This window comes from Populus euphratica, unplaced genomic scaffold, assembly GCF_000495115.2.
Source record: "Populus euphratica unplaced genomic scaffold, PopEup_1.0 scaffold2.1, whole genome shotgun sequence".
NCBI classification, from domain to species: Eukaryota; Viridiplantae; Streptophyta; class Magnoliopsida; order Malpighiales; family Salicaceae; genus Populus; species Populus euphratica.
In genome coordinates this window covers 7,776,423-7,801,134 of record NW_011499846.1, presented here as the reverse complement: position 1 = coordinate 7,801,134, position 24,712 = coordinate 7,776,423, and the positions used below count along the sequence as shown (strand labels likewise).

At 31.9% G+C, this 24,712-nt stretch overlaps 5 protein-coding genes across 5 annotated transcripts in view; 3 read left to right on the top strand and 2 right to left on the bottom strand.

Moving 5' to 3' along the window:
- The first annotated feature begins 3,147 nt into the window (after nucleotides 1-3,147).
- On the top strand, nucleotides 3,148-3,813 carry LOC105137538 (uncharacterized). Its single transcript, XM_011043319.1, has one exon. It carries the CDS (start codon nucleotides 3,163-3,165, stop codon nucleotides 3,730-3,732), a length of 570 nt encoding a protein of 189 aa, XP_011041621.1. The 5' UTR covers nucleotides 3,148-3,162; the 3' UTR covers nucleotides 3,733-3,813.
- Nucleotides 3,814-9,481: 5,668 nt separating this feature from the next.
- Nucleotides 9,482-10,619, top strand: LOC105137530 (uncharacterized). The gene has a single exon (XM_011043308.1). It carries the CDS (start codon nucleotides 9,936-9,938, stop codon nucleotides 10,254-10,256), a length of 321 nt encoding a protein of 106 aa, XP_011041610.1. The 5' UTR covers nucleotides 9,482-9,935; the 3' UTR covers nucleotides 10,257-10,619.
- Nucleotides 10,620-13,112: 2,493 nt separating this feature from the next.
- Nucleotides 13,113-13,700, bottom strand: LOC105138434 (uncharacterized). Its single transcript, XM_011044505.1, has one exon. The coding sequence runs from the start codon at nucleotides 13,698-13,700 to the stop codon at nucleotides 13,113-13,115; it is 588 nt and encodes a 195-aa protein (XP_011042807.1).
- A 6,336-nt stretch (nucleotides 13,701-20,036) lies between these two features.
- On the top strand, nucleotides 20,037-21,074 carry LOC105137521 (uncharacterized). The gene has a single exon (XM_011043295.1). The coding sequence runs from the start codon at nucleotides 20,332-20,334 to the stop codon at nucleotides 20,896-20,898; it is 567 nt and encodes a 188-aa protein (XP_011041597.1). The 5' UTR covers nucleotides 20,037-20,331; the 3' UTR covers nucleotides 20,899-21,074.
- Nucleotides 21,075-22,338: 1,264 nt separating this feature from the next.
- The window catches only part of LOC105137516 (CTP synthase), a 6,803-nt gene continuing 4,429 nt past the window's right edge, over nucleotides 22,339-24,712 (bottom strand). The window contains exons 16-22 of the mRNA XM_011043282.1: nucleotides 24,444-24,593; nucleotides 24,268-24,345; nucleotides 24,084-24,169; nucleotides 23,690-23,738; nucleotides 23,529-23,609; nucleotides 23,178-23,271; nucleotides 22,339-22,735 (exon numbers count right to left, since the gene is read on the bottom strand). Of these exons, the coding sequence (XP_011041584.1) occupies nucleotides 22,611-22,735; nucleotides 23,178-23,271; nucleotides 23,529-23,609; nucleotides 23,690-23,738; nucleotides 24,084-24,169; nucleotides 24,268-24,345; nucleotides 24,444-24,593 (663 nt within the window). The 3' untranslated portion in view covers nucleotides 22,339-22,610. The remainder of the gene's footprint in view (nucleotides 22,736-23,177; nucleotides 23,272-23,528; nucleotides 23,610-23,689; nucleotides 23,739-24,083; nucleotides 24,170-24,267; nucleotides 24,346-24,443; nucleotides 24,594-24,712) is intronic.

The window sequence follows — 24,712 nt, the reverse complement described above, 5'->3', positions numbered from 1 at the left end:
TTTAGTGTGGATTTTAAGCTTGAAAACAGTCTTTAATAGCAACAGGCGATAACACATGATGTAAGCCTCAGAATTAGCTTTCTAAATTGATAAGGTCCTGTACACGGTCCTGTACATGGTTATCTTTTGAATAGACTTCTTCACAGTTGCGTTCTTATGCTGGAAGATAATACTGAAGATAACTATATCATCATAAAATTCTTCATGAATTTAAAATTACAATCATAGAATTAAAGGAACTATATTGTTTTTAGATTCCTTTAGATTAAGATTTAATGATAAATAATATAAAGAAGTGCTTTATACTTAAAAAAAGAGAGAGAAAAAATAAAATCATATAATAGTGGCATAATAATGTACTTTTATCATTAAAACTAAAAAAATCAGTTAAAAAAGTTTTGAAAATAGCGTTCTATTAAACGATTTAAAAGAATAAGTTTAATAATAAATGTACCATGGTACATATGCTTAAATTTAGATTAAAAAAAAAACTTCGCATCATTAAAAATTACTAAAGTAATGACTACTCTTTTAATAATTCATCTTTAATCCTAACCTCACCCTGAATACAATCTTAGAATAAAATCGTATAAAATCAAGGAACAATCTTTCATATTTATTTAGTTGGTCTGGCTGAAAAAAAAATAAAAAAATAAAAAATCATAATATTGTTTTCCATTGAATTTCAGCTTAATTAATATACACGTGTTCACCACTCTCCATGCATAATGAGAGCTTTTTCTTGATTAATAGCTATTTTTGTTTAATAAATCACTAATTTTCATCAATCATCTCACCAATAACAATGTTAAACACTACAATCAAAATTGAATACCAATATTTTCATCAATCAATCATAACATCACTTTTTATATTCAAGGTGAGCCGATGTAACCCAAGTCTACAAATATTTTAGATCCCTAGTTAAAAACAGTCTTCTCATATCACAAATCTTTACCCAACTATTCTTTACATGTTCTTTCGACTTTATCTGATGTCGTAAGACTTAATTTTTTTCTTGTATTACATTTACTTTCAAGGTTTATATATATATATATATATTGTTTCTCTCATGTCATTATTAACTTAAGCATTAAAAAGTTTTTCATTATATGAGAGACTTCTTTTTTAGGAATGCTCAAGTTCAAACCTGAAACTTAACTCACATGTCTGGCTAACAAACCATGAAAACTCTAATTTATGTGTTAATTTCTTCTTCACTTTATTATTGACGTCATTTATAGGAAACAAAACAAAACGAAAAACAATTCATTCTCTTTCATTACTCTTTCCATAGATGAATAAACTCCAAGTCAAAGGAGAATAATTAATTTCTCATGCAAAAAAAAGATTTAGGTGTGAGACAAGCTCAACAACTTCTAGAATTCATGAGCAAGAACACAACCCCTACTGAGTAGGAGAATCCTTGTAAAATCTAGCTTGGATAACTATAAAGGACTTACATACACTCAAGAACACATATAAAATATAAAAAGTACCATAAAACTTATTATATAAGAGATTGATGTTATGTGCATAAAAATTTCAATAATATTTCATGAATTTGCATGAGCATGGTACCATAATCTAAAACATGACTCTACTCTCTACTTTTGTAATCTTAACTTTAAACTCATGATCGACTTTAGTTCAAGAATTCCAACTAGAAAAATTACAGCAGAGCTTTTCACCATCATACAGTAGAGGATGAGAGCATTAAGACTTATTTCCAAAGGTTCAACAAAAAGGTGTTCAACATGAAAAAAATCATCAAGCCTATTTCCATATAAATCTTAATTAATAAAGTCTACAACTATTTCTTATGATGAATGTTATACACTCTCATTGACTAAATCTTCAAAGCATCAAACAAACAATGAAGAATTATACCAGGGTAGAAGAAATCAATGTAACAAACATGGCACCCTCGTTTTCACTTACAAGCAGAGTCTTCATGATACCATTAGTCTCTTCTAAGAGCATCCAAAAAGAAAGCCAAAGAGCACATTTATGATCACCTAAAAATCTCTAAGCTCGTGACTATATTTTTAACCATCACATAGATTCTAAGGTGTTAGTTATTATCAAAATGAAAAAACTTATACAATATCCATCTCCCATGAAAAATGGCACCAACATGAGAAGCCCTAACAATTTCTGTCTTTTTCACCATGATCATGGGCATGACATTGAGGAATGTCATGTCTTGAAAAAAGATATATAAATATTGATTGCAAAATGTTGTCTCTAATAGTTTGTGAGAGAAAAAAAAAATTAAATCAAGAAATATAAGAAGTCTGCATACTTGATAGGTTATCCAAGATCAAATTATCTCATGCATTGTGTTTCTATCTTTTGAGTTTTTAATAAGAAAATAGTAATTTTTCTTTATATCTTCATGTCTCTAAGAGGATACAGAAACATTAATTATAATAGGGTATTTGTAACAGTTCATGATAAAAGAAACAAAACCAGAGGAAGAAATGAAATAAATTAGCATAATTATTGAGGTATTCAAGATCAAATAATTCCTATATTAACCCATGTATTGTATCTCCATCTTTTAAGTTTTTAATTAAAAAAATAGTTTTTCTCTATCTCTATGTCCTAAAAATATCATTATAAAACATATTCATATCTCAAAACATATCTCTATTAAAAATCTTCATATCTTTAAATGTGTCGACAAACAATCTACATGGCTCAAGATGTATCTCTATAAAAAATCTACATAGTCTCCATAAACGATTGTCAATAAATCCCCGTGACTATTTATCTTTGAGTCTCTTTAGGTTTCTATGACTAGGTATTTTTAAAAAGATTAGTGATTTTTTTAGAAAAATATTATTACCTAATTTATTTTAAAAAATCTCATACCCGAAACATTAACGTGTAGACATAGCCATAAAATCATGATTATTCATCTTTCATGTAGATATTTGCACGCAAATATATATGTAATATTTGTACAAAATAAGTAAATATTCTTTCATTTTTTCTCTGCTAGTTAAGTCTTTCAGGGTGTACACAAATGAAATAAACAATAATTTTTTATAAAAAAATGTTGTTTAATTTGCGAAAATTGGAATCACTATTTCCCTATAAATAGGGAACATACATACCCTCGTATATGCACATGAAATTCGAGTCCTCTGAACACACATGGCAGAGAGCTCAACCCCGTTTCAAGAATCTGACCATAAGGCCACATCAAAACTAAAGCTTTTCGGTTTTCCATTGACTGAGCAAGATGAAATCCTATCAAAAACAGAAAATACTTTAGGAAACAGGAAATTCGAGTGCCATTTTTGCCACCGAGCTTTTGGCAACTCACAAGCACTAGGAGGCCATCAAAATGCTCACAAAAGAGAGCGCCAAAGAGCCAGACGTACCCAATACCTTTGTGACCGACGCCTCATGGCAGCTGCACAAGTTCTTTGCTCACATGCTGTCAAATCACCACCCTTCATTTATCCAAGGGGATTGATCACTAGCAATAGTACCGCTGCTGCTGCTGAATTTAGGCCCCAAATAGCAAGTGATTACCCATCTCAGCCCTTGTTGTTTCCTTCATCTTCTCCTGATCATCACTCACCATCTCAAATTTATATCGCACAACCATTACATGATGCAGATACGATGCCATCTTTTATTAAAGTTCCTGGTAAATTATGTTCCAATGATGACGATGTAGGGGTTGATCTCTGTCTCAAACTCACTCCCTCTGGTTAGATGATCAGATCGAGTGCCAGTATGTGCATGTTGTGAAATTTTGCCTTTCCATGGAAATATTTTTAATGTTTGAGTTTAAACTTCCAAAATTTCTTGATGCGAAAGCTCTGTATATGCATGTGCCATTTTGCTCCATTTTAGTTCATGAGTTTAAACCTCGAAAATTTCTTGATGCGAAAGCTCTATATATGCATGTGCCATTTTGCTCCATTTTAGCTGCTCCTAATCAAGCATGTCATGTGTCATTTTGGCATAGCTGCCATCGTAACAAATCAATAAGGAAGGTAGGTAGTTTACGTTTGCTGCTGATCCTATGAGCAAGCAAAATTAGTAACTCAATGCTGCTGTCAGAGAACAACGTCTTGATATAGATTTGAACGATTACATTAAGAAGGTATACAGAAATTGCTTTGATGAACTTGATCTGTTTCTAATATCGTTATCGGTTTGAACACCGAAATTATTCAAATCGAACAAGAGGATTTCTATTTTTCTCTTATTGTTTTTTCAAAACATCCTTGAAAAAACTATGATATTACCCACCAGAATTATTTCAATTTTCTAAAGATATATGTTGTAGAAAGAAATGGAGTTTGGAATGTCAAATCTCTCCTCGAAGACATCGTTTCTAATCAACAAGGACAAATATAGAACAAGCGCTTCAATGTCCAAGACTAAACCATCCATTGTTGATGTTTTTTTATGCAGCTCTGAAAGTGAACTCCTCTGTACAGAGAGAGAGAGAGAGAGAGAGAGAGCAGTTGTACGTGTGCTTTTTTTTTTTTTTTTAATTATTAAATCTTCCCTTTAAATGGCTAGGGGGCTTAGCCCATGTACACAGGCCTGACGCAGCGCTAAGGCCCCACTTCTTTTTTATTCGTTAATATATTTTTTAGCAATCTTTTATATTGAATTTTCATCAGTTTGCTGATAAATATTTTTTAAAATAAAACTACACATCCTTGATTACACGTGAAATATTTCATAAATTAATTTAAAATTAATAATTATTAATTTATAGATCTGATGTTCATGATTAAAAAATTGTAAAAATAAAAATATTAAAAGTTAAAAGAGAAAAAAACATGCTTTTATAAGTTAGTTTTAGTGCTCAGTGGCCTAACACTAGAAGCTGCAAGGCTGCTTTGCCTGATCTATTGCACACGTGTAATTTAAAATTTATTTAGTGTTCATGTACATGTTCCGAATAAAAAAAATTATACAATAGAGATTCAGTGATAATATATAGATTCAGTAGTTAATAATGTACACCGTCAATAATTACTAGACTATGAAATTTCTTATTTTATATGTAAATTTAATTACAAATTGAAAAGAAATTAGAGTTTTTATGATTGGATTGATGATTTTGACTGGTCTAAATAAAACAAGTTAGGTTCCATGAAAAACAGGAAACTCTGTAATGGTTGAATTAGGGTTAGGAAGTGTGTATCTAGTTTGATTTTCAATGGTTGCTCACTTGCTCTCATGATCTTTGCTGGCTTTCATCGGCGTATTTATGCACTTAGAACTTGAAATTGTTTTCATGTATTATTGGTGAAAAGATCAGTTTGACTAGTCATGATAGCTCTTGATTGATGTACAATGCTATGGGTGCTGTGTCGTGTATACTTTTAATAAAAAATATTGGTAATGATATGTTATTTTTGTAGAATAATTACATGCTCTTCGTAAAAAAATATATAAAAAAAACCGTGTGCATACATAGAAAATTTTATGAAAAATTTGTGCAGCAAAAGATAGTATAAAAGAGAGTGTATGGTGTGAAACCTTATTTGAAAATATAGTTGTGATTGTTTTTTTAAATAATTTTTTTATTAAAATAGCATGGTGTGAAACTTTATTTGAAAATATAGCTGTGATTATTTTTTTAAATAGATTTTTTATCAAAATACATATTAATAATTTTTTTTATTTTTAAAAATTATTTTTAGCTTTAGCATATCAAAATAATTTTAAAACACTAAAAATATATTAATTTAAAGTTAATTAAAAATTAAAAAAATTTAAATTTTTTAAAAAATATCTTTAAAACACAAAAATAAATAAGCCCCAGTAAAAGTAGGTTTAGATATAACTTTAGTTGAATATGTTGTTTGTGTGTATAGTTATAATTGGTTTTTTTTAAAAAAAATATTAAAATATGTTTTATTTTTTATGAATATATTAAAATAATTCAAAAAATAAAATAAAAAAAAATATTAAAATATATTAAAATATGTTTTCATTTTTTATGAATATATTAAAATAATTTAAAAAATAAAAAAATATTAATTTTTTATACAAAAATATTTAAATTTTTCACGAACGCACTTCACATTCCAATCTAGGTTAACCCAAATTGCAGGAAAAAGTTTTTTTTTTTGAAAAAATTTCACTTTTTTTTTTCTTTGTATCATCACGGACAATATCCCACCCAACTCTAGCTATAAAAGAACGGAACAACGTGGATAAATGGTCAAACATGAACAGAGAATTACAAGCTTGCATACTCACAAGCTCTTCACCTAAAAAAGTTCCGTCTCAAAATAAACACAATGGCCCTATGGCGAAGCATGCATGGGTTGCTGCGCAGCCTTCAGCAAAATTGCTAGTTCTTTGTATTTGTAGACGACTCCAAAATCGGCCCTTTCTATCTAAATCGAGAAAGAAAGCTCTAATTCCTACTCGGGATAGAATCCTTGAAATATAAGGTTTGATATGGTGTTGTGAGATTCATGATAAGAGTACCATTCAAATCATGCCAAGCCACTCAAAACCCAACAGTATAAATTGATAAATCAAAATCTGCGTTACATCACCTGAAAAAAAAAATGGAGCGGCGAATTCTTTTCTCAAATTCTCTTGTTTTCTTTTCATGTGACCTGACTTTCTTGATATCGTTGTTTTAAGTGATTATATTATGATATATAGTTGGAAGAGATGAAGAGGCGATCGAAAGAGAGTTTTTTGCCTTTTCATTGGTGTTATGAATTGCTGGATTTTTTTTTTTTTTTTGTCATGGCGATGGATGGTTATGGTGCGACTGTGTTTGTGGGTTGTTGATGAATTAAAGGATTTCTTTTATTTAAATTGGAGGTTTTTAATTTGTTAAAAAAAAAAAGGGAAGGGAAAGATGGAAATCTTTTGTGCAGGGTGATGAGAGAGCAGTCATGTCTTTTCACAGTGTAATTATTAATTTTCTGCTTAAATTTTTTAAACGTTTGCTTTAGGGTTTTTTATTATTTTTGGAACATAATTTTCTGTATTTTCCGATGTTCTTGGGGATATTTTTGGCTTCTCACACTTTTTTTTTTTTTGTTAATTTGAGCTTTAGGAGGGGGTTATTTTGGTCTTTCAATAGATAAAAAAAAAATTTATAGAAACATGCTAGTCATGCGTAGTTATGTGAGGTGCCCCGTCGTATTCATGCAACGCTTTATGACTGTTAAAAAATACCATCTAGTTGGGATCAAGGGGTTTGCTCCCTCTATGGTCTCAGGTTCGAGTCCTTGGATGTTCATATGATGGCCACTGGAAGCTTACATGGTCGTTAACTTCAGGGCCCGTGGGATTAGTCGTGGTGCGCGCAAGCTGACCCGGACACCCATGTTAATCTAAAAAAAAAAAACCATCTAGGATGTTTTTCGATTCCTCACAACACAACCAACCATGTTATGTGGCGTGTGTGAATCTATTTATGCTGATTTGATTTTAATTTGGTTTTTCTTATTTTTTGTTTTTCTTTTCTTTTTTTGTATAAAAAATTAAAAGCAATGGATATTTCAGTATAGAACTTGCACCTATGACCCATTCACAAGATATTATGGATGTGTTATTTACAGTATATTTTTTTATTCTTTGTTTCCTTCTACTTTAGCCTTTATTAAACCAAATTGTTGGCCAATTTGTTGGGAAATTGAGGGATTGAAAACCACGAGATCAAAGTGCAAAACATAGAAGGAATTAGTGGTTTAACAAAGTTCCATAAAAATTTTATTGTAGGCCTACTTTTTAAATTATAAATATTGGATTCCAAGTTGATTTTGAATCCAAACTTTATTTTTTTTATTTTTTAACCCTTGTTCGAGTAGAGGGGGAGAAAGTTGCCATAAATCAATGCTAGAGAAAAAATAATTTATACTAGCATTGAGCTCGTCCACCAAACAGTAGAGATTGATATCAAATAGTTCTATTTTATTAGGGGAGTTCATATTATGTGTTTTTTTTTACCTTAGAATTGCCTAGAAAAAATATATTTGAGCTTAGAAAGATTTTTGGTTTTTGATTTTGGGATGATTTTTTAGATTTTTAGACCATAAATAAGTTTATCAAGTTACCTAAGATGTTTTTTATGTGTTTTGAGTCAAAATAGGTTGAAAATAGATTTTGGGGTAAAAAATATTTCTCTCTAGATTTTTTAGTCACCACAATCATTGAAATCCAGGTAATATCAGACGACGCGTTTTCTAACTTAATATTTTTCAAAAACAATTGTGGCAGGTGACATATCAGTTGCCCTATCTTAAAAAAAAGCAAGAAGAAGAAGAAGAAAAAGCTCATGCACGAGGCGTCTTAATAAAAAGGTCAAGCCCAGTAACGCTTGATCTTTTAAAAAAAAATTAAAAAATAAATATTTTTAATTAATACTTTTTTAAAATGTATTTTTTTTAATATTATCTCTTTTATTTTGTTTATTTGATTTGTTTTTAAAGTGGCTACTTCTTGGGTATTTTACATACATTTAATATTTTAAGAGATTATTCTAATTTATCTATAATTTTTTATATATTCTTGACAAATAAAATTTATTTTTAAAAATAAAATATATTTTTTTGAATAATATTTCTGATATGTTTGACTTTTTATAATATTTTTTTATTTAATTAATATCATGTATATCTATTTTTATTATCACTTGATTAAATAAAAAATTGATTCTAGTGAATAAAGTCATTAAACACACTTGGATCAAAGGCTTGAATTGCAATATCCAATATTTTAGTTTGTATTTACCTCTCAATAATTCATTTGCTAATAATTTTTTTTATCTACTAATACATATAATTTTTAATTTATTTGATTAGAAATATATATAAGTTTTTTTATTTTCACTTAGGGTGTCCTATGTAAATAAAAATTATGTTAAAAAGCTTATATATATATAATTTTTTTATGTAAAAAAAAATTGATCAGAGATGAGATGCAAGTCAAGTAGCTAATATATTATTGTATTTTAGAGGAGAAGTAGAGGTGGATCATGCAAAATTTTCATCCTTGGAGCTACCAGCACCTAAATCCTTCCATGCAACCTGCCTATTAAATGCATGTTTGATATTGTAGTTTATGATGTTATTTAAAAAGAAATTACTTTAAAATATATTTAAATAGTGTTTTGAAGATTTTTTTTATCTTTCACATCAAAACAATAAAAAAATACAAGGAAAAATTAATTTGATATTTTTTTTTGACGTAAAATGTATTTTTAAAAGGCATAAAAAAAAGGTTAAAAATGTAATGACAAACAGCCTCTAGGATTCTTCCAATAACATATGTTGCTCCATGGTGATTAATTATTATTATTATAGTTATTTAAAAGCTCAGATTGTTGCAAGGAAAACCGCTTTCCCGTAGAATCTGGATGCCTTGTGGCCAGTTGGTCTTCATGGCAGACAATTTCTCTCTCGGACTGAAGTTAATAACTAATAATTTAATTACGCTAGAATATAATATGCATCAGAATCAGAGGAAGGAGTAGGAGGAAGACACGACGTTTGGCGACTTCACCTTTCCTGCAATCAAAGATCGGCAGTTCCGAGGTAGTCCACTGCCCGAAAACGTAACCTTACAGCTCAACAGTGATTAAAGAATCGAAAAATTAAAGGAAAGCGTACTTATGATTTGATCTCTCTATCATATTATTCTCCTCCCTTTCTTTCTCCTTTATGTATGAGTAAGAAAGTTGGGAATATTTCAACCCAAAGAGGCTGTAGATTGGGCCAAAAAACCTCAATAAAATAGAGGTGTTCTGTTCTCCCTGCTCCATCTGCTTTAGAATCAGAGTCTATTCTATTCAGTGACTCCAGTTATTTACCACTTTAATCTTACATCTTCAGTTTCCTTGCCCCAAGTATAAACAAAAACCCTAGCTGTCGTCCATCGCTCTTCTTTTCTGTGCAATCAAAGCTCTCCAATCAGTGAACATGGACGGGTACGGGTACGGTTCGGGTCAAAAGGGTGACAGAAGGCTGGAGATTGTGAGCGGGAAGGGTTTTGGGTTTGGCAATAGCAACCAGATCTTCGCGACTCGGCCACACTCACCCAATGTGGCTTCGATTCCGCCTCGGCGGAGTCTGAGCAGTTCGTCAAAGCCCTGGGGGGGGTTGACTGATCCTGAAATGAAAAGAAAGAAACGGATTGCCAAGTACAAGGTTTACACGGTGGAAGGTAAAGTCAAGGCTTCTTTGAGGAGAGGGATCTGCTGGATCAAGAACAAGTGCTCTAAGATCATACATGGATACTAGTTGGAATTACCGGCGGTTCTGATTCTTACACGTCGGATGCACTGTCATATCTAGTGGTTCCTGATTGTGATGTGGCGGGCAGCATTGTTGCTGGAAATTGGTAAGCACTGGCATCGATTTTTTCTAAACCTTAAATGCTGGATCTCTGGGTGTTTTTCTCTGGGTGTTTCTGGTGGGTCAAATATTTACGGGATTCTTTAAGTTGGGAAATTTTCATAGATAATAGACTCGATTGCTATTTTCTTCTTCTTTTTTTTGTATGTATGCAATGGCTTAGATTGCTGCTTTTTGTTGATCACAACTGTTCTGCGTTTTCATTTGTAATTTCGATCAAAGATTAATACGAAATCTTGCGAAGCTCCTCAACCAGTCCTTCATTAATACACGGGTTCTTTTTGCTCAGCAAAAAGATGAGTGAGAAAAAAAAATAGCAGTAATTTAATCTTCCTATGATCCAATCTGTTCTTAATCTTCCAGCTCTCTCTAGTTCCAATTATTCAAGTATGGGGTTATATATATATATATATATATATATATAAAGAACATGAAGCAAGGGAAAACCAAACATGTAGAAGAACGATTGCATTGCCTTCTCTATTATACGGATACTGCAGTTGGATAGATGAACAAACAATTGTGGAAACAATCGACCATTAGAGCATCTCCAGAGATGCTAAATGGAAAGCTAAAAATAAAAATAAAAAATATTATTTTGGCTTTTCAAAGTTTATTTTACATGCTTGGAGTGCTAAATAAAATGTTATTTTAACATTTTGTTTTATAAAAACACTATTTCTATATATCTTAGAAAAATACTATATATATCTTAGAAAAATACTAAAATATTATTCATTCCAATAGTATTTATTTTTTAAGAATTTATTTTTCTTTGATTTTTTTTAAATCTTTATTTTTTTGGTTTTTTTTTTTTTTGAGATTATCCTGTTTCATTCTGTAAAAACATCCTTGTCCTAAAAATGAAGGCAGAGTGACTTTCCTTTTCTTTTCAACAATATGCTTCTTTTTTGTAATCAAATTCTGCGAATTTTTTTTTTTATCAAAACATTTATTAACGCAAATATTCACTTAAGGATTGGTGAGTCTTCTAAAATCAAGAGGTCGTCAATCAAAACCAATAATAAGACACCGAGAACCCCCTCGCCCGAACCCCCCCAACAAGAATCGGGCCAGGAGTGAAAAAATCTAACATTTTTCTCCAGTTCTCTGCAGTCTTGCGCGCCAATAATTAAACAGCCAATGTACCTAACCCCCATTCCCTGAATCGAGAGTCCACTGTTTATCGAAGAGTCATTATTTTGTTTTTTCCTTTTACGACGACTTTTGATCCGGTATAAAGGTTCTTTTAACGTATATCTGCAGTTTAATTGGAAAATTTAATTTTTCATATATATATATATCAATAACCAAGTATACAACTTAACTATATCAAAAATTAAAAAACAAATATAAATTAAAAAATTTAATCTTGAAAAAAAAGGTATTTACTCAATTGTGTTTTGTGTATTTAAAAAAAGATATTTACTCAATTGTGTTTTGTGTATTTATTTATTAAAATAATTTTTTATTCAAACAAACAATAACAAAAATAAAAACATAAATTAAAATAAATAAATAAAATAAAATGAGAAAAAAATCATACAAGACTATACATATTCGATATATTATCTGAAAATAAAAAATAAAACTATATTTAAAAATAAAATTTATTTATACAAAAGATAAAAATAAATTATAAATAAATTATAAAAAATATTTAAATTTAAATATATAATTTTTTTAAAAAAAAATAAAGACTAAACATTGTTGGGCTTACTTGCCTTTGCAGACTCATGCGACTGAGTTTTTTTTATTTGCAAATGGAGCAAACAACAAGGTTTTTTGAAAAAACAATTATATAATATATTATCTAATTTGTTTAAATTTTAGTTAATGTGGTAACTAGAAAATTAAAAATAAAGTTTTTCATATCTAAAAACTTGTTTTTTTAACTCATTTTAATTTAAAACACATATAAAAAAACTAAGAAATTATAATGAACTTATTTATAACTTCAAAAAATTGTTCTAAAAAACAAAATTAACTCAAAATAAAAATTTAATTCGAACTCAAATATATTTTTTATAAACTTTAAAGATTAAAAAAACACTTAATCTAATATGTTACTTATTATTACCAGCTCATTGCCCAGTATGTTGAAATAACTTAATTTAAGAAAACTCTGGACTCCAGCACGCATTTTCAGCTCCATCATCTGAAATTGCAGGCGTAAACCTTCTTATGCATAAGAATTTTTTTCAGAATTAAATTCTGATGTGTCACACTGAAAAGAATAAGAAGAAGAAGAAGAAAAGGAAACATTGAACATTAAGCGTACAAGACAAGAAATTATGTTCTTGTACAATTTTGCTTCACAACAATATTATGTTTATTCATTAAGGAAAAATCTGGATTCATGCCTATACTTCAAGCAAAATTACAGCAGTTAAATATCCTCCCGTCTTCTTAATAATATACGTATACGTACCCAAATTACAGAATAACGGGGGCCAAAAAACAAATAAATATCCTCTCTTCTTCTTCTTCTTCATATTATTATTATTATTATATCCCAGATCTTCATCACCCAGCTCATCATGAAATAGCTAATTTCCTCAATATTGTTTCTCTTCATTGATTGAAAAAAATACGATAGAAAGATTTATTAAACCTGATAAATTTTTTCAAATGTTAACCAACCCAATGCTATTCTTGTTTTTGGCCCTTTGCCTTAGATGAAACATGCATATATGTAAACAAACAGACCTAGATTCAACTTTAATGACCTCTGACATCTCTTCAACTCTTATGTTGAAGCTTCACTTGGCCATAAAATTTAGCAATGAACTCCTCAGCCTTCATGTCTATCTTTTCGTCCCCGAATTTATCATCATAATAACTATCCTCATCATCTTCATCGCTCTGATCATCAAGCTCTCGAAGATTTTGGGCCGATGCGTATTGGCTAGTTTGACCAGACGATGATCCCGTGCTTTTTGGGGCCGGTGACCAAGGTGGGGTAAAAAGCTCAAATTGTTCAACTTCCTCGGATGCTGCGGAAGGTGCATAAACCTTTGATTGTTCGACAACCTCCTTGGATGTTAAAGGTGCCATCGTTACCCTGTCCCCAGTGCTACGTTGGGCTGATTGGTTGCTGTTAATGTGCAAAGGGCGCATGGAAGACAAGAGTTTCTTCCACTTTGAGACAGTATCGGTGTTGGCAGTTTTTGATTTTTCAGATTTTAGAGAGAGCATATAATTTGCCACCCTAAGGATGTGCATTGGACTTCGCTTTTTCTTCGGCTTTGGGTCGACGCCATCTCGATGGCCTCCGTTGTCGGTAACAGTACTGAAAATATCAATGACAGCACCTGATCGATGTTCCATTAATTAATCGGAGGAAAGGGAAAGGAACAGCCTGACCTGCCTTAATCAAGGGCTCTTCCCTGCAAAGAGCAGGGGGAGAACAAATGACCCTTGAGAAAGGAGAAACAAATATGGAAGGTACACATTTATATGTGGAGTAAGCACCATGGAGAGCTCATCTATATATATAACCAAGAATGTAGGGAGGTTAAACGCGTAATGTTCGTAATGCTTGTTTGAATTGTATAATTAATATGCAAAAAAAAAACAAAAAACGATTTGATGGTTTGTATACATATTAACTTGATTTTGAAATTAATTAGTTGCGAAAACAAATATCAATTTCCCTAATTTCTACGATCATCTCTTGTATTTACCAATGACATGCATGCATATTGGATCCTTCATATGCTCTAAAAATCTTATTGTAGTAGAATATTATATATGTGACTACTGTAATATTCCTCGAGACACTTCGCGATTGAAGGGCAAGAGGAACGTTTCTACCTCCTTATCTTAGCCAAGTCTCTTTTACGACGAATGGATTTAGCTCCACTACGTTTCGAGGAAAGCTAGTCCACATACTTTCCATTAAAGGAGGATTGTTGCTATCGACTGATCTTAGATTTGTTTATTTTTAAGTTTTAAAATTATTTTTTTAAAATCAAATTTATTTTTTAAAATATTTTTTTTTATTAAATTTATTTTTTAAAAATATTTTTTTTATTTTTTTCAGATTATTTTAATCCACTAATATTAAACATAATTTTTAAAAAATAAAAAATACTTTAAAAAATAATCATAACCATAACTACAACCAAACTTCTAAACACCCCCATTAATCAATTTAAATAAATCATATTCAGCGTTTTTGACCAGATATGTGCGGTGAGGGAAAAGGAAAATTATTATGATACATGGTAGAAATTCTTACCACTAACCAGCTTGCCAGTTGATGTCCTATATATATAAAAAACAAAATAGCAGTTCTTGGGTGAAATAACTTGCATGTGATGGACTACTATTTTATAATTGAAATTTGAATTCAAGGTAACGTTTTTAGCATCATTATTATTTTTTTTTTCTCTTGACTTGTTAGTGCGTGAGGTGGTAGAAATAATATTTTTTTTATAGTATTTTTTTAAAAAATTATTTTTAATATTATAGTATTTTTTAAAAAAAAATATTTTTAATATACCACATCAAAAAGATTTAAAATTATAAAAATATTTTAATTTAAAATAAACTAAAATAAAAAAATTAAATAAAAATTAAAAATAGTTTTTAAATACAAAAACAAAACAAACACAGAGTTACTACTTGGAATGAACATGGAAATAACGCTCCATCAGTGACTCTTTATTTTTTGTTTTAATATATCAAACACGCTCAGTGACTCAGTCAACTCGTTTGAGCAGAAAGATGCGAAGAAGATTCAAATGAGTTGGCAGGCAGAATGGTCATAAGATCTAAACTTGGAAGGTTTTTCGTTTCTTTACGTGTGATGCGACGTGCAGGCAGTATTTTAGGCAAAAATAAAATAAAATAAAATAAAAATGGGAGGATTCTATTTGTAGAAAACAAACAAATCCAGCGGGCTCCCATACGTTTGCCACCGGATGTTTCTCTCCTTGGTTGAACTGGTCTTCCCCATCTCTGATACCCCACAAGCAAGGCCATTTGCCTTTCATGTAGTCAAATCAACAAACACAGATTTAGTATCTTTTATGTGAATTGGTGGCCCTAAAACATGGTTCCTTAAAATCAGAGCAGCCCTTATTATATTTTTGGGTATGGTTACCCACCTTTTATATAATTAATCCGGCGATGATTCCCAAATTCATACTTGGACCTACATACATAAATGTCGTGATAACATCATCAGTTTTATATATATATATATCATATGCAGGGTATGAATATAATTACTGACCATGTTCTGTACTAAACTCATAAAATTAGAAGGGGATTACTTGATATACATAACTGGGATAAAGTGATTTTGAAGCAACGATTTGTGCCTCGTTTGGTATATTGAATGTCATGCGGATCATCATTTTTACTTATAGTTCAAATTAAGGCTACCTTGTACGTGCGTGCAGGAACAAATATAAGATAACATAAAAATTTGATTTTTTATTATTATTAATGTGAATATTTAAACTAGCTTGCATATTTTGATTAATTCTACGGATTCTAAATTTAATATTTATATAATTTTTAAATAATTTTAAAGTTTATACGATTCAAACTGGTAATTTCTACAAAATAAATTTTAAATTTGAATGCTTTAATTACACCCCTTAAAATTAAAATTAAAAATTGGTTTTTTACTATACCAGTAGAGGTTATTTGATTTTGATAATCAATCTTATAAAAATCAAAACTAAATCAAAAATGTTATTCAGTTTTAATGTTTAAAATCCAATTAAAAATGAATTTTTTTTAATATGAAAAATAATGTTATTATTCTTAGGTTTTCGAATACCATTTTTTCATTTAGTTTAGATATTCTATATTCATTTGATATGTTAAAAGATCCTTTTTTAGATTCTTTTTTCCATGAATTTATTTTGAAAAAAAAGTAATAAATATCATCTCAAAGTCCCAATTAATTGCAAAATAGTATTAAACATCCAAGTCGAGTAATGTAACCTATATATCACAGATATATAATTTACTTAGCAATCTATATATATAAAAGCAATGAAAAATAAATAAAGGCTTGAACTGATAGAGTAGTATATAGTTTTATGATTTCTTAATGTTAGATTATATATAAGCACGCATAGATGTACACACACACACTAATATTATTAAAATTATTGTATTATATATGTAAATTAATTTATCAAAATAATAAGTTCTCGGTTAGAACCAAACACAGAAATCTAAAAACTGAGCTGAAACTAAATAACCAAATGAAATTTGGTTCCTTTTTTCGAGAAAAAATTTTTGAAAAAAACCAGAGAAAAAAAAAAGGAAAATCTTCAATTCAATTTGGTTTTTCCGTTTAAACCACGTAGTCTCAGCAGAGAACCAATGCCAATCAAAAGGCTTGATTTCTGGAGTGGCACCAGTTGGCAGTCGTTACATTCATCAGCAATTATTTTGAAGGAGCTGCTTTTACAGTAAAAAAACCTTCATCTTCCATGAGCCCTGCTTTACCATATCTGTACATGTTTTGATCATTTCCGTCTTGTTTAATTAATTCTCACCGAATAAACAAAAGAAAGAAACAGGGAAAGCTATTCATAAACGTTGCCTGGGCTCTGCTTCTCTTAGCTAGCATCTTATATGATTGATTGATTGATTATACGGTGTGATTTCCATCTGAAGGTATGGGTTCGATCGCTTGTTAATGTGCAAGAAACAGTTGTATACGTGCATGGGAAGTCCCTTTCTAGGATTTAATTAGCACACAAGCAAGGGACCGTTTAATAAAAGATGCAGCACAGCACGTTGAAGAGATGACAGTAATGGCAACACCTTTCATGGTTGGTTTCGCTTACTAATATTGGAAGTCGATGATCGGGTCACCACGCCACTCGAAGTGCGTTGTGTGGCAGTATTTGGTACAGCTAGCTAGCTAGCCTCATTATCATCGGTCCATAATCATGTAGTCATTAATTAGAGCAAGCCATAACCAATTTGCATGAGGTTTGAATTGCTAAGACACCAATTAAAACGTCTTGGTAACCATCATCAAAATTATGATACCATATAAAAAAAAATATCTCATTCAAAAACGCAATAATTTGAAGTATATATTCACGTGAATGTTTCATCGTCCTAGTTTTGATAATAAGCTGATTTAAATCTCTCTGGTTGGATTTGAAACTTTCATCATTACTCGTACAATGTATTTATAAAAATTATTTTTAAGAAATATTATGATGAGTTTTCATGTGAACTAAGATGTCAAAATTGTACATACCGAAAATATTAAATGATGGGTTAAGGGTTTTAGCAAGCATGTTAGAGTGTACTTATTTTAATTAATTAACTCTGTATTCAAAAGTCTTAATATATATCGATGTCAGGTCTTTGCATAATTTTGTCTAGGAATAGAAGAGAGCTAGCTGCCAGCTGGGTTGCTTCACTTATGATACTAATTAAGCTGTTTACTTGCGCATGTTTGATGTTCGTTCTCTTCACATAGAGAAAAGCTGGAACCTGAAAGCTTGATTTCTTGGACTTCCGTCTCAACATGCCTAGCTAGTTGTCTGCTTCTTTTGCTGCATGAACCATCACAAGCTGTAGTATTGTGGGAATTGCGTGCGCATCGATAAAACAGGTGTCACTCTTATTTTGCAAATTACAAGTTAATCTCCTTTTGTTTTTAGGTTCAGGGTTAGTTTTTGTAGGGTCCATATGACCCGTGAGGAAGGAAACGATGGTCCATCCACCATGTTGCAGCCAGCCAGCCTGTTCTCTCTATCAGTCCAACTGGGTGATTATCGTGAGCCCCTGTGAATATACAGCTTCCATGTGATATATAGCAGTTCAGCTTCAGCTATCAGAAATGTAATAGCTGTTATCAAAGAAGTGCAAATTTCAAACCCAACTTCCCTTGTGGCTCGTTCTTTCATTTCGACCCAAAAATAAAAAAAATAAAACCCCTTGCGGGTAGCTAGATTATACTGTTGCCTGATACCTGCTACTCCTATCGTGGAGCCATACGAAACGCAGTTCTAAACTATTAAACGCGCCCTCAACGACAGCCAACAGGACACCAGCGTTGATGTCTTGTTGCCAGAATCTCAACAGCTAATGTTTGGGCTTCCGGACAATTAATATGAAAAACAACAACAGAAAATAGTTTAATGCAACAGTTTGATCAAGGATCCTTCCAAAAATGCACTTCGTGTAGCCCTGGGCCTCGCCCATTAATTAGTATTTAACCAGTATTTAGTTCAAATTGCCAGATACTAACCCAGAATAAGTTACTGCTGATCTGTTGTCTAAGTAGCATGAATTATTATCTGGTATTTCAATCAATGAATGAAATAAGACTGTATAAGCTAAATTGGCTCGGATAGTCGCATTCAATGCCCCACACAAAGCAAGAGACTAGCATGAATTTGAGTGGCATCCAAGTCAGTTCTTGCACCGTATATTCTCTCCACATGCGTAGTTTCTTAATTTCATTGACCTGCTCAAATCGTTAACTTGGAAGTCCGGTTGATTACTACAAGATTTGTTTTTAATATAAAAAATTCTCATTATTGCTATGCACTCAATAAGAAACAGTTTTACGCTCACGCTGTGCTGTAAAGAGACCAAAAAGTTTTTAGACTAAAAAAAATATATTGAGTATTTTATTTTAATATTGAAATGATGATATTTGAATCGATTAGATTTAAGAATTTTGTTTTTTAAATTATTTTTTACTTAATAATTATATATATATATATATCAACTGTTTATATGGGCGTCAACCCCCACAAGTCTTTTGGTATGAAAAGTGTAATATAATACTAGGGCATTTAAACCGTAGATTCCATGGTCGATTAATAAATATAATAAAGACATCAGAAGGCGATAGCAAATGATTAGCACAGCTCAAAAAAACGCGGTTCAGCGTTAGGGCAGGTCCCATTCAAAAAAACAAATCAACAGCTCGCTCCCACGCTACTCTTCCGAAACAAAAACATTAAGCCAAGCGTTTACTTATACGAAGTCGTTAACTTTTTGCGAGAGATTTCCTTTCTTAATTCACAAGAAAGACAAAAACATCCCAGCCGGAAAATGTGCTGATTCCATGTTACATGGGGCCCTTTAATATTCAATCATCTTCCGCTTCATCTTTACCATATATTTTTACCAAAATAAATTTTTTAAAAAACAATATAAATTTTAAAGTTTAAATGCCATTATTTCAATTTATTTAGATAAAAATTAAGTATAATGTAGGTAAATTTTAAATTTAAAAAAATTTTATTTAAAAAATATATTAAAAATAATATAAATTATATTTTAAAATTTTACTTCCAACTTAATTTTTAACATTGATATATTTTTTTAATGCTTTTCTTGATTTTTTTATTCTTTTATAATATTCACAAAATTTTTTTTAGAAAATATCACAAAAAAACTTCATTATAATATGAGAAAATTAGCTTGCAAACACCCAATTTGCTAAAAACGAAAGAAAATGTAACCATTTTTCGATCAATATTTTAAATTCCAAGTTCCCAAAGCTAATAGGGCAGACGAAGGTGGTTGTATGTTAGGATAATGTCAAGGGTTACTTTTGGAATTTACTAAAACTCCAGCTTGAATACCCCGCGTACAACCGTGTTCCCTGCAAGTCTCCACTGCCCACAATTAATATTCACACCAGCTTCATTTGGCTTCCAAAGAAAGGGAAGCAACTTTCTCTCTCTCGCTTTCAGCACAACACCGCGTATCAAAAATCCACACACACACATATATATATATAAGCCATCATCACCCCTTTCCCTCGGCAACAGAAGGTATCAAACTGAAACATTTCTTTCTAGTGTTTAAATCTTCACTACCCAACAAACTTCTCAATTTCTTTTCACACAAAATTCAGCTACTTTTTGCTACTTCCAGTTCCAGTGCTAGCTTCTACTTCTGTTGAAGCTACTGAACTAGTTGCAAGCTATTGTAACAATTTAGAAAAATGCCGAAGAAAAACGTTAATGATGTTGCTCATAGAGCGTGGAACATCCTGCGTGCATTGTTGTGGGCAAGAAAAGGTGCTGTTTTCAAGAGACATTTTATGCTGGATGTACGTGTTGTGCCTAAGTTTCTTAAAAGCATGGGACGCAATTCTACTCGCGGCCAACTACATTATGGAGAATATGAACTCTCCTTCGACAAGACCCCCGTTTTCCACGTCAAGATGCACCGCCCGTCCTCCATGAGATTCAACATACCTTGCATAACCCCACAGGTTGACTTCGACTACGATTCTGATCATGATGAGGTGATGAGTGAAAATGATATTCATCAAGATGGATCAGTTTATGAATATTATGATGGGACGAGGAGGAGTTTCTTATTAAAAAGCGGAGAGGATGAAGAAGAGTACGAGACCTGTGACTTTGAGGAAAAGATCCCAGCAGAGGAAGAAGGGATTGACATGAGAGCTGAGGAGTTCATAGCTAAGTTCCGTCAGCAAATGAGGCTTCAAAGGCAGATCTCGTATCTACAGTATCATGAGACTCCAAAAAAAGGCACCAGTTGATGATCTCGAGCATTCACTGTGTTCTAAATAATTTGTTCTTTTTTGGCTACCTTTGATGTTAGCTGCTTTTTGCAGTTTCATGTATTTTTCGTTTTGTAAAAGAGGCTTTGCGGCAGTGTGTAAATACCGGAAACTATCATTGAGTTTGAATAATATTGCAATTTATACTTGTATCATCGTGGGTACCTTCAATTTTGGAAAGAAAAAAAAAATAGATCAAGAGGTTCCTGTGACTCCGAAATTCGAAAGCACCAGGGGAAAATAAATCGTTGAGTGCAGACGGCGCTCAGGGCCGGCAGTCAATTTCTCAAACTCTCCGAATTAGCCTGACATGCACCCATGAGATTCCGATGGTAATCTGTTATCTGAGTTCAACAGGCCAAATTAATCCTTGGAAACCACAAATGCAAGATTTTTAAATTTTCTTTATCAGGTGAAATCAGAACAATTGAAGGTTGAAACTTCTTCTCGTCTCCCTCGTCTTTTTGAGATGGTAGTGTCAGGTTGAAAATTGAAAAGCGTCCCCGCTGTAATGTTATGTAACAATTGGAAACTTGGAATCCAGCAAACAAGCTTCCGGAGGATTTGGGTTTAATAATTGACGTAATTATAAGTTCTGAGAATAAGGCAACATTTTAATACTCATAAATATATTGGTCAGCTTCCTGAGCAGCAGAAAAATGGGCATCTACAGCATAAGTTATTCCACCATGCTTCATGATATACTAGCATGTATAACTTTGGATTTTTCCAAGAGAATAAAAGGACAAAAACTGTTCAATAAGATTCTGATTAGTGTCAGAGTTTGTTTATCAAATATCTTTTTGCTTGAAAATATATATTATATTAATACTTTTTTATTTTTTAAGAATTTATTTTTAACATCAAAAAATCTAAAAACACTAAAATTTTTATTTAAAACATAAAATATCAAGTTGCAATAACCAACAACACTCCCTGCTATCTACATACCCACTACTGCTGTCTTGTTAATAATGAATGGAAACTGAACTAATCTTCCATCCTATTTCAAATCCCACACCAAGGAAAAAGAATTAGCTTTGGCCTTTGGGCAACAGAAGGAGAATGAAGGCTGTGCGAGAAAGATGCATCTTCATGTCGATTACCTTAATCTTCCTGCACAGAAATCAATGTCATATGGCTCAGGCCCGGTAAAGGCATGTTACACTTTAGGTGATCTTACACTAGCCAAGGCCTCATTGGCTACTCCCAATATCCCTGCATTTTCTTACACTAGACTTATCACGTTGATTTTACTGTAGTATCACGAATAGAAATATGCATAGCTTAATAAATTATATTGTTAAAAACATAGCTACCCACCCCAAACGAGTCCCAACACTATCAGCAGTATGTGTACAAAACCCATTGTGTTGGGTTTTTATTCCACTGAAATTATGAAATTTGAGGACCGTAAGAAATATTAAGAAAAAGCATGAGATACAATACCATTAATATGCTATTCTAGTACAGAGAGGAGTAGAAACAGTTGTTTGATGCCCCGACTATATTTGCATCTACAAATCATAGGGTTACATGCATGAAACCTCGTGGAGTATTACTTGAATTAATCAAAATAGATCTGGTGCTGCCAACGATCTATGCCTATCTGCAACCAGCGGAGAGAGCAAATCCAAATCCATTAAGGAACTCGTATTTAATAAGCTACGAAGAGATTTTTTTTTTTCATCCTATTCTAAAATAAAAATATGATCTGCCTTGTGAGCATGACTTGGAAGTTTCAAGCCAGATCGAACTCCATTTTGACGACTCTTGAGATGTGCTTCCAACTTTCCTGTTGCTGCCAATATAAAACCTACATCGCAAGCACCATAGTTTAAATGCTAAAACACCATTTAAGACAAAAAAAAGTTGCAAATTATTTTAATGAACATGAAAATTACAGAGAGCACATTCTGGACATTTTCTATAAACATTCCAGAATATCTGAACCTTAAAGGACACTTTTTCAAATATGTATTAATAAATAGGTAACATTCTATGTTAGACAGCCGAAAAAGAGTCCCGCCATAACTATAGCTATAACCTGCACAACCCAATGATGCATCACTCAAACATTTGGAAATTAGTTACACAATAATAAATGATCTCCAAAATCAAAGCCTTTGCACCTTTACCGTTTTATATGCACACACCAAATATGGATACCCTTTACGCCTACTGGTTATATTCAAAGCCTCTAAATGAGAACATTTTAATTAATAATAAACACAAGTGTTCTGACAACTGGTATATACCTAAAAATAGAGCAGAGGGCCTTCTAGGCCGTGATTTGAACTCTGGGTGAAATTGCACACCTACATAAAAAGGATGCGTTGGAAGCTCTAAAATCTGCAGAACAAGAAAAAACAAATGAGCTTGCAAAATCAGCACATAGTTTAGTTCTCTCTCTCTTGACCAGAAATAATGGCACATAACAAGCACTCAGACCAAGTAAGCGTGAACACATCAGATATGGATTGGCTATAACAACAGATACATGGGACTAAAAGAAAGAAACCAAGTGGAAACTTGAACACATCAGAGATATGGATTGGCTATAACACACGGGACTAAAAGAAAGAAACCAAGTGGAAACAAAACAAGACCTCCATCCGTTTTCCTGTTTCATCCTTCCCAACAAACTTTAAGCCCTTTTCCTCTAGAACTTCAATAACCTCTGGGTTTACCTGCATCATGCAATGTCAAAATAATCATGACTGTTTCGTACAGTTATTTTTACACTTCTGTTATTAACTTTGCAACTTACCTCGTATCTATGTCTGTGTCGTTCCTCTACATACTGAGTATTACCATACCTGGCAATTACAAATGATTAAAATAGGCATGCAAGTAGACGCAAACATCAAAATACTATTGATTTCTTTTTCCTTCTATCCTGATGGTGGAAGGTTTAGGTAGTTCATACAAACATTCATACAGTCCATCATCTCTAACCAGCTTTAATATAACACTATTACGCTGGAGGGGATATGGACTTGTGCCAACTGGATGGATACAATCCTGCTAACTGAAATTTCATATATGGAGCCAGTATCCATAACACAGGTTATATGCATAATGATGGATCTTAACTTTATTCTTCACTAACAGGGTGGCTCCATTTACTTATGAAACTGAAGACTAATAAACAAATCACATACAGTTTTGCAGTAATACAATCAGGGGTCTGGAATAGCGTCCTTCGTGATCCTAGTCTCATTGTGCTTCCCATATGTGTCCTTGAACCCTGCATTTAGTTTCAGATGGTAATGTAGTACAAACAAATGAAACATATTTATGATAAAACTGTAAATACAAATCAATAAGGTTACAGTAAATGCATACCTCAGGCATGAAAATTACAACAGGATCAGGTGTATTTGAATCAAACTCATTGCTATCCGCCCTTTCCAAACCCAAAACCTAAAACAATTGGCAGTGAAGGGACATATGGTCATTGGATACATCATATCAAGAAAAATGATAACATAAGAGAGTAAGTTCAAAGTGAAGTCACTTACAGATCTAGCAAACTCAATAACAGCAATCTGCATGCCTAAGCAAATCCCGAGATAAGGAATATTGTTCTCTCTAGCATACTTGGCAGCCAATATCATTCCTCTCACCCCACGATCTCCAAATCCACCAGGAATTAAGATGCATGATGCATTCTGCAAATCATGATTTAAAATAAATAAAAAAGTTCAAAACAGAGATGAATAGAAACCTAACAGTTTTTATCCAAGGCACAAGCCCCCCCCCCCCCCCCCCCCCTCCCTCCCCCCTTCAC

Coding starts and splice junctions, on each gene's coding strand:
- LOC105137538 (XM_011043319.1), top strand. CDS start 3,163: ATGGCAGAGAGCTCAACCCCGTTTCAAGAATCTGACCATAAGGCCACA.
- LOC105137530 (XM_011043308.1), top strand. CDS start 9,936: ATGGACGGGTACGGGTACGGTTCGGGTCAAAAGGGTGACAGAAGGCTG.
- LOC105138434 (XM_011044505.1), bottom strand. CDS start 13,700: ATGGAACATCGATCAGGTGCTGTCATTGATATTTTCAGTACTGTTACC.
- LOC105137521 (XM_011043295.1), top strand. CDS start 20,332: ATGCCGAAGAAAAACGTTAATGATGTTGCTCATAGAGCGTGGAACATC.